The sequence below is a fragment of the Theobroma cacao genome, chromosome 5, assembly GCF_000208745.1.
Source record: "Theobroma cacao cultivar B97-61/B2 chromosome 5, Criollo_cocoa_genome_V2, whole genome shotgun sequence".
NCBI lineage: Eukaryota > Viridiplantae > Streptophyta > Magnoliopsida > Malvales > Malvaceae > Theobroma > Theobroma cacao.
The window spans coordinates 35,417,988-35,428,533 of NC_030854.1; the positions used below are offsets into that span (position 1 = coordinate 35,417,988).

Consider the following 10,546-nt stretch of genomic DNA (forward strand, 5'->3'; position numbering starts at 1 on the left):
CTTTGGTATTTCTTTTCTTCAGCCAATTTTATTCCTTTATATATATATATATATAAAAGATCNGAATACTTAGCAATATATATATATATATATATATATATATATATATAAAAATATCTTTGTGGTTCAAAGATCAAACAATTTGTTTTGGCTTTAATTATAATTTTTGTTGTCAGATTAATACATGCAAGTGCACGTGGCCATACAAGTAATATAAAAGTAAGTTGAGTATTGTTTACTACATACATTTGTACTTATTTTTCACCAGGTATTAAATCTATAACAAAGTAATCTTATCTAAGCACTTGATTTCAAATAATTAATTAAAATAAAAATAATTAATTAACTAAATAATTAATGAAGAATATAATGTCACTAAGAGAAATATTTACTCAAAACCTAAGATTATGGTGTTTTTCAAAACATCATCTGAATTAAATCGTTCTCCTTAACTTAGATTAATAGAATATATGGGTAACCTATAATCCATATTATGTACAAGTCTCTGTCGAGATCATGCACACATACCTTTTCAAAACTAATTCCATATGTTTATGCAAACTAATTAGAAAAAGTTTATTAATTACGTCTATGTCCTAATTTGGTTGCTTAAGGTATTTAGATATATATTCATCCTAAATACGAAACTATCACCTAACTTGGAAGTGAATAGAACATATATAGGCTATTCAAAATGATGGTTTATTCTAAACTCTCTCTATTGAGTTATATTTAGAGACCCAAGACATTTCAACTAGTGATCAAGCAGTAAAAAGCAGTATGTACAGAATTGAATAAACCATACATCATCTGTTAATACCAAGCAAGGAAAAATCAACATCATCCATTAATACCAAGCAAGGAAAAATCAAATATTCAAACTATATAATGAAATAATCCATAATCGTGGAAAACAAAATTAGTTCATCATTATTTTTACAGCAAACATAATTAAGTCAAGAGAAAAGATCATTTCTATAGCAAAAGAACAAGAAAGAATTGAAAAGTAAAAAATTATCGAAGTCTCTTTCGATTCTTGATTTCCAATTGTCTTCGATTTCTTCTCATTTCTTTCGTGGAAGAGCCATTTTCTTTCACTCAAAAACTTCCGTTCATTGCCTCTCTAAGCCTCTTCTCTCAACTGTTAAAAATCCTCTATTTTTAGCCTCTAGAAAACCTTAAAAACTCATTTCCTGATTGGCTGCAGACTCATAATCCACATCAAAGTACCGCGACCTTGGTCCAAAGGCGCCATGGCGCTTCTGTCTTACATATTTTTTTTGTTGGTTTCTCAACCAGTGTCGCAGTGCTCCTCCTTGGGTGCTGCTGCACTGGACTCATGGGTTTTTGTATGGATGCCATGATGCACCCTTGGGCACTGCGGCCTTGAGCTCTACAAGACCTTGTGCTGCCTTCGTGAAGTCTGTTGCAGTGTATCATCTTGCAAAGTGATTTTCTCCTATCTCTAGGCTGATCTGGGTGAAATGGTAAATATAAAAGTTGTAGGTCTACCTCCTAACTTTCCTATTGCATAAGAATCACATTGATTGGATTTTTGTAGCTCATGTTCTGTCCAAATTACAACAACATATTCAGTGAGAATCTGCACCTAGTCTCCTTTACATAGTTCAACACCATTTAGCTTTATGCCATTGGAAACCTACAAACACAAGGACTAAATCAGCATTCGCATAGAATAGGGCTTTCAACATGGAAAATAAGCTAAAATTACATGAATTAAACTAATTTCACATGCCTAAAACTAATCAACTAAAAATATAAAAGCTGTCCAAAATCTACTTACCATTTCCAAAAACCAAGAGGTGGAAAGCAACTGAGAAGTTACAATTGATCCACACTGATTTGGGAGGACCAATGAAGACACTATCACTAGGAGGAAACAGCTACTATCTCATCTTTATTGATGATGTTACTAGGTGTTCCAGGATTTTCTTTTTGAAATTCAAGTTAGAGGCCTTGAAGTACTTCGTGAAGTTTAGAAGTTTTGTAGAAAACCATGCCAATACCACAATCAAGATTCTCAGAAGTGATAATGGCAAGGAATTTACTTCTACAGAGTTTGAGAAATTTCTCTCATAGCTTGGTATCAATCATCAATTGACTGTCACATATTGCCCTAAATATAATGAAGTATCTGAGAGAAAAAACAGGACATTCATGGCAATGGGTAGATGTTTGCTGTTTCAAAAAAGACATCCTAATACTTTCTAGGCAGAGGTTGTGAATACAGCTAATTTATTTGCTGAATCTGAAACAAGCTAAGGTTCTTGAAGGTAAAACTTCATTTGAATGCTGGTTTGGTTGCAAACCTTCAATTGCTTATTTGAAGGTTTTTAGGTGCATTGGTTATGTGAAAGTGCCAAATGAAAAAGGACAAAACTGGATGCAAAAAGTCAAATAGCCATTCACATTAGCTATATTGAATAGTCAAAAGGTTATAAAATGTTCAGTGTTGATCAAACAAAATCTTTGTCAGTAGAGATATTAGATTTGATGAAAAGTCAAGTTGGAACTGGGATAAGTCTATTGTTGAAACATCTACAGTTTTAACTTTAGATGATGACTTTACAATTGTTGAAGATGATCAAGATACTGATATTGAGGATGAAAGTCTTATAGTGAAGGTTACCAGATCACTACAAGACATATATGCAAGATGTAATGTTGCCATCTGTGAACCGACAACTTATAGTGAAGCTGCTAAGGATGACAGATGGACATAAGCTATGAATGAAGAAATGGAGATCATTTTGAAGAATGGAACTTGGGTTCTAGTAGAAAAACCTATTGATCAACACATTATAGGTGTCAAGTGGATCTATAAAATCAAGTTAAATGCAGATGGCTTAGTTAACAGATTCAAAGTCAGACTTGTGTTGAAGGGTTATGCTCAAAATTCATGGAGTTGACTACTGGGAAACATTTACCCCAGTAGCAAGACACAACACAATTAGATTGCTCACAGCAGTGGCTACCAAAGAAAGTTGGAGTATATGGCATCTTGATGTTAAATCTACTTTTCTGAATGGATATTTGAATGAAGACATTTATGTTGAACAACCAGAAGGCTATGTCTCACCAAGAAATGAAGGGAAGGTCTGCAAACTAGTAAAAGCTCTATATGGGTTGAAATATGCACCCAAAGCTTGGTATGAAAGGATAGACACTTATCTAATATCAAAAGGGTTTCTGAGGAGCGTGAATGAACCAACCTATATGTAAGTACTTCTGATTATTCACATAAACTCGTAGTTTCTTTATATGTGGATGATTTGCTTATTACTAGCTCAAGTGAATCTTTGTTGAGGGATTTTAAAGCTGAGCTTATGAGTGAGTTTGAAATGTTAAACTTAGGACAAATGAAGTATTTTCCTGGTCTGCAATTTGTTCAAATTCGTGATCATATTTACATTCATTAGAGTACGTATGCATATGAGATACTGAAGAAATTCCACATGGAAAGGTGTAAGTTAATTGAAACTCCATTAGCCGCAAACTGCAAACTGATAAAGGGGAATGGTTCTTCAAATGCTTCAAACTCAATATATAGGAGTATTGTTGGAAGTTTACTTTATCTGATGGCCTCAAGACCTGATATCATGTTCTCAACTAGTCTGCTTTCCAAGTTTATGCAAAATCCTTCTCAAACTCACTTTACAGTTGCTAAACGATTGTTAAGGTACATCAGGGGAACTGTTGAATATGGTTTGAAGTTTGGCAGGACGGATTGTCATGAGTTGATTGGGCATAGTGACAGTGATTGGGCAGGGGACAGAGATGATTCCAAAAGTACAGGGGGTTATTGTTTTTCATGGGCAATGGTATATTTTCTTGAAATTCTAAGAAATAGGAAGTTGTTGCTTCGTCCTCGGCAGAAGCTGAGTATATTGCAGTAGTTGTTGCTACAAACCATGCTATTTGGCTCAGGAAAGTCTTACAGGATTTGGGATTTGGACAAGTGAAGGGACTACATTTTTTATTGATAACAAGTCAGCTATATCTATTGCTTAAAATCTTGTTCAGTATGGCAAGACTAAACATATCAAAGTGAAATATCATGCAATGCTGTTAAAGATAATGAAATTGAAGTCAAGCACTGTGGTACTGATGTACAACTTGTAGATATCTTCACAAAAACTTTGGGCAAGGATCAATTTATGTTTTTCAGATCCAAGTTGGGGATTTACAGCTGAAACACCAAGTGTGTTGAATATCTATCGTATTTAATCTGTAGTCAAGCTATTAGATGGAGGTCCTTAATGGAGGTTTGTGGAAAGCACTGTTTTTGAAAGGAAAAAGTCAAGCTGTCATATAGAGTTGTCCACAATGTTGTTTTTCAATCCGTGTAATGTTTTGTCATTTTAAGTTGTTACTTCTACTACTTATCTCTGAAGTCTGTAGCGTGTGTTTTTAGTCTTGACTAAAACTACACTGTTTAAGGAGTCTGTTAATATTTGTGCTAGGGAAAAAGCACTCCTTGGTTTTTTGAATGCCAGATGTTTTCCTCTGGTTTGTTATTGTTTTTATTTCTCTCTCATCCAACTATCTGTATAGAATATAATTTTTAAAGTTAATGAAACAGCTGCCAGACCATCGTTTTTGTGTGGCAAAGACTCTCTCTCCTTCTGCTCGACCTCCTTCTTTTTCTTCGTTCTTCACTGAAAGCCATCTTCATATTTTTCTTGAGTTACAGAGCAATCTTTTGACAGACCCTAAGCTTGCCAAAGCAGAAGATTTCTTCTTTTCAGGCCTTAACATGCCAGGAAACACATCAAATCGAGTTGGATCAAATGTCACTACTGTCAATGTTGACCAAGAACTATTAGTCCTTTTATGCCTTTGCTTTAAACCTATCTGTTGATGTTGGGATTAACAGTTGAGTTTTAGCCTACTGGAAAAGGGGCTCATTAAGTACACCCTGTAAATTTGCAAACTATTTGGGGATTGGGACCAATTTCCTATCCTAGTGGCTAGAACTTAAGCTGTATCTGTGTTTGGTGGTGCGGTGCAAGTCAGTTGAGGTTTACCAATAAGGTTGTTGCTCATCAGCATATAAAAAAATTTTTTTTAAAAAAAAGGAGATTTGTTAAGCAGCTGAACCTTCTCTGCTAACTTACAGAGTTGCTAGACAATCTAGATTGAAATGTTGGCATGGATTTTCCAGAAGGGTGAATTTTCTGCAATGGCTGGATATGACTTGGTAAAGTCAATTTCTTGTTATATACGGACCTAAAAACTTGGAGTTTGGACAATGTTGCATTAACCTACTGCGAACACTAATTCTTTTACACTAAAGATGCCTTGCTGTTGCTGCAGCAGGTATTAGATCATATAATTTACTCAAAGCAGTTAGTTCGAGACGTTTCTCGTGGTCAAAGCTATAGTTACTTGAACCTTTTCTTTTCTTTTTTTAATTTACAGTTGAATTGGCTTACCAGAACTCATTAGTTCTAACTCATGACAAATACAACCTTTGAATCCATTTTTTTCATGTTTTTTTATCTAAGAAAACAGTTTCTGTGTCAAGAAAAATACTTCTGTTCCACTTCTTTTGGCATATAATAATTAAACCAGATTCTTTTCCCCAACTTGTCTACAGCTCTACCCAAAGAATTGAGCCTGAAAACTAAGAAACTCTTATCAGAACAGAAAAAAAAAAAAAAAAACTGTGTCAAGTAGAAACAGCCATATTGGAATGAAGATTGATTTCATACCAGAAACCTAATATCAGTACCAGCCTTGCCTTAAACAATTACTGGTGACCATTTAAACAAAGAGGGGAAAGAGTCTTAGAAGTAGTTTACTTTCTTCCCACGTGAAAGACTTAGTTACGCAACACTTGGGTCATTAGACACAAAATTTTCTGAAAATTAAGTAGGCTGTGAACATCAGTCTTAGATGTTGCAATCCGGTTAACATGAGTTTGGTTGCGCTTTTCCTACCAATGTTTCACCAACTCTTTTTCATTTTTCCTTGATCAAGTTGCGCCAAGAAATCTGGCTATATTCATCGCCCCTCTTTGAGCAATGTGCTTTGCTGATTAGTTCAATAAACATACATGGAAACCACCAAAGCCTCCTGAACGTTCATAGAGCAAGGATCTATGTATAATATTCAATGCTCAAATTATGTTCAATTCCTATGAGTTCCGACTGATTCATCCACAATTCTCATGCTATTTCTTGCAGCGTCAGTGCTACACCAGTCCAGTCATGCTAACTAAGTGGTCAAAATGATAAAACAAAGATGTAGCGGTAAAGCAAGGTTAATTAACCATACAAGAAATTGATGTTTTCAATGTAATAAGCATACATGTCATAGGTTAAGTATCTATGAGCATGTCAGAATAGACTTTTCAACCTGAGATATCTTCAGCCAAAAAACCAGAAGCTCTAAAATCTGTAAAATCTGTAAAAATTTTGTATATCAATTTATTGAGTTCTATGTAAAATCTGTTGGCCTGTTGCATCAACATAATAAATAATAAATGCGCATTTAGTACCTTAATTGAATTAAGGAGAAAAAATAGGCCACCAAGATAAAGAAATAGTCTTGCTATCATTAATTAATACTGTTTTAGGAAATTAACATGAGAAGATGGAAAATCATATGCAATTTCCAGATCTTGTACTGGTAAATAAGTAACATTCAACAAGGATGGTGAAATGTCAGGAAAGTGATAGATAGTGTAGACGTATACCATTGGATAAGAGCCCATACAGTTTAAGAGTAGATATAGAATTCTAAAGTCAAACGAGAGATTGGTTGCCTGACTTTCAGATGCAACCTACACTCTGAAAACATCACAGACAGAAATATGACAACTTCCAAGACCAATTTTTCAATAATGTCAGCATAAGGATGAGAAAAATAAGCCAGCATAATGAATAAATGATTGAAACTTTTTTGGAGATTAATTAATGATTCTTCTTGAAAAGTCTTTACCTGCTAGTTAATGAAAATATTGACCTGGTCATTGCCCTGCATCTATTTTTTTTTTTTCTTTTTGAAAAGCCACTGTCCTCCATCTATAAGTAGCACTGTCTGCCATACAAAGTTTCTCACTCTTCTCCAAAACCAACAGCATACAACTAGCTAACGCAAAGTAAGCGAAGCTTAGCTGGTATATCATAATGAAAGGAATGCGCTGCTTCCTTGTTGCTTTTACCCTCTTGGCTTTTGCTAACTCATTAGCATCGGCCTTTGACCCTAGTCCTCTCCAGGACTTTTGTGTGGCTATCAACGACACCAAGAATGGCGGTAGGCATTTAGTTTAATTATGTTTTCAGGATTTTATGTTATATTCATGATGCCAATGCCTGAGCTGAAGAACTTTCAGCTTAGGAGGAATTTTTTTTTAATAATATAATAGCATAGCTATAAGGTACAATACTTTTTGCATGGGATGATATACATATATCAACTAACCTGTCTTTCCTGCAGTGTTTGTAAATGGGAAGTTCTGCAAGGACCCCAAGCTCGCAGTAGCAGATGACTTCTTCTATTCAGGCCTCAACATGCCAGGAAACACATCAAATCCAGTTGGATCAAATGTCACTACTGTCAATGTTGACCAAATACCAGGACTTAACACCCTTGGCATATCTCTGGTTCGAATTGACTATGCACCTTATGGTGGCCTAAACCCCCCTCACACCCACCCCCGAGGCACTGAAATCCTAGTGGTCGTGGAGGGCACACTCTATGTTGGTTTTGTTACATCCAACCCAGAGAACCGTCTCTTCACTAAAGTCCTATACCCTGGAGATGTTTTTGTTTTCCCAATTGGTTTGATCCACTTCCAGTTCAATATAGGGAAAACTGAGGCTGTCGCCTTTGCTGGTCTCAGCAGCCAAAATGCAGGGGTTATAACTATTGCTAATGCAGTCTTTGGCTCAGACCCACCAATCAACCCCGATGTTCTCACAAAGGCCTTCCAGTTGGACAAGAGTATGGTTGCCTATCTTCAGTCCCGGTTCTGGTCAGATTAAAAACTAATTTAAGAGCCAAATCAAAACCCAAAAGTTTGTTGCTTGTTTTGAATAATGCTGCAATTCATTTTCTAAATGAAAGTCATATTATTCTACTTACTGTAATACAATAAACAGGCTGATGGACCTCTCCAGTCTCCTCTGTCCTTGTGATCATTCTGGGTATAAAAATCAGAACATATATTGCAATTTGCAATCTCTCTCTCTCAAGCTCACATGTGTATGCAAGGTAAAAAGCAGGATAGAATTTTACAGAAACAAATCAAGTAACTGTGAAACATTAAACTTTGTATTCTTTTGCGACAGTGTCAAAACATAGAGCAAAAATAAGAGGTTGATTACCCAATGGTATAAACATTGTATGATGAAGAGGTTCAGATATGAGGAACTTCAATGGCAAGACGAGTTGATTAGTTGTTAGACAATCTAGAATTGGAATATATCCATAAGGATACTAAAGAGTTAAATCTGTAATGACTTGATTTTATGACTCGGTAAAGTCAGTTGCTTCATCTAGCCATAGCTATCAACTTCATCCGTTAGCTCAGGGCCTTGCACACAATCAAGATGTTGGTCACTTGCTCCTTTACTTCTTTTTCTGTTTTCTGCCTTTTTTTCAGTAATTCAGTTGTTTTAACAATTGAATGATCTTACAAGAACTCATGAGTCATGACAAATTTGAAGGAAAATTTCAGGCATGAGACAAGTCCCTATAAATGTCAAGAGAAATACTTCTGTTCTTAATTTCTAGTGGCATCTAATTAACTGCATATGCTTCTTTGCCTAATATTAATCTGATGACTAGGTAGAGGCTGTCATGAAAATATGAACTCTTCTCAGAACACATTGTACGATAAACTGCCATTTCCAAATGAAGATTAATCACAAAGGATACATATATAATGTCAGCCACAAATTTGTATTAAATAATAACATGTGATCACTCAATATGATTCAAAGTCTTTGAAGTTACGGAAGTATTCAAGTTTACCTTTTTTCACGTGTGGAAGACTGACTAGGCAAATTTATTCTTTACACAATCACAATCGGAAGTTGCAATCCATTGAACAGGATCTGCATAGTATAATCTGTTGATAATTTTTTTGTAGCTCAATGTCATTATCACCTACCAATACTTTTAACAACTATTCTTATTGTTCATTAATAATGTTATGCAAGATAATTAATCACTTGCTATTTTGCCATTTGGCTTCCTTGGTTAGTTCACCAAATAAAGAAATCACCTAGTGACCTCAATGTTCAAAGATTATTCATGTCTGTAACAGTTAAAACTGAGTCATCACCCACAGTTCTTGAAACAGTTTCTTCCAGCCATGGTTGTGCCAATTCTAAGATCAATTCAAAGCAGCCCCAATTAATTTTTGGCTAATTGAAGATGCCTGAGTCTAGCATGGTTAATTGAACTTGCAAAAAAATTATTAATGTTGTGAATGTGATAAGCACAGATGTAATATGTTTGACTATTAATGAACATGTCAGATTAGACTTTGTCAACTGAAAATATATAATATGTTGATTAGTTAGAAACCTTCAATGTGGCATAAGTTTTTGTCTCATTAGCACTTCTTAGATCATGCTAATTATAAAGAATGAACTGAGTTCAACGGACAACTTATTTACTTAGGAAACATTCATTTGCTACCTAATCCAAAATTTTTTATAAATGTTTGTAGTTTCAAAGAAGTGGCAATTAAGTTATGGCTTTTTCATGTATAATGTGGAGAATTATACCCCAACTGCAGGTTATCAAATATATATGAACTTGTTTCTAGCATTTCTTTCCACAAAGGCAACACAGAATCAATCAACGCATAAAAACTTCAATCCAAAAAGAAAAATATAGGAAAGATACATAGAAGTCTTAAGAGAATCAAGACCTGTTCCACGACAATATTAAAATGGTGTAAGCCATGGATGAGGAAAACGGGACTAGAAAATAGAAAATAGAAAATAACTAGTTGTAAAGGCACGTGGCCAGTAGTCACCAGCTTCATTGAGAGGAAACAAGGACCATTTCATTTGTTTTACTCTAAACAATCATTTGTTCAAAGTCCTATCCATCATGATAATATCTGACAAGAAATATTGCTATGATGAAAAAGAGAGCATCACGCTTGTTAACAGATTTATAGTAATTTTGAATTCATGTTTTTGACTAGCTGATTCTAATTTTAGTTTTTTTTTCTTTTAGTTCTTATTATAGAATTAAAATTTTCGGTGTTTTTAGGTTAATTGCAATTAATTTAAAAAGAAACAATTACAATTTGTAGATTCAAGTACAAAAAGATTTTTATTGTACTTAAATTTTGACATATTGTCATTATTGAGGATGGTGTTCAACTACAAGTTGATTTTAAGAATTAATTTTCAAATTCAAATTATATCTATCATACCATCTTGGGAAGTTAATACAATTATAAATCTATATAGATTATAAATTAAATCAACGTGATTTATTAGATTACCATACAATCATTGTATTGTTATCTTGATTCTTTCTTAAATCATTGAGA

At 34.4% G+C, this 10,546-nt stretch overlaps 1 protein-coding gene across 1 annotated transcript; it reads left to right on the plus strand.

The window, feature by feature from the left end:
• LOC18599989 (germin-like protein subfamily 1 member 13) lies at positions 7,063-8,208 on the plus strand. Its single transcript, XM_007030211.2, has 2 exons — positions 7,063-7,281; positions 7,465-8,208. The coding sequence occupies exons 1-2, from the start codon at positions 7,155-7,157 to the stop codon at positions 8,010-8,012; spliced, it is 675 nt and encodes a 224-aa protein (XP_007030273.2). The 5' UTR covers positions 7,063-7,154; the 3' UTR covers positions 8,013-8,208.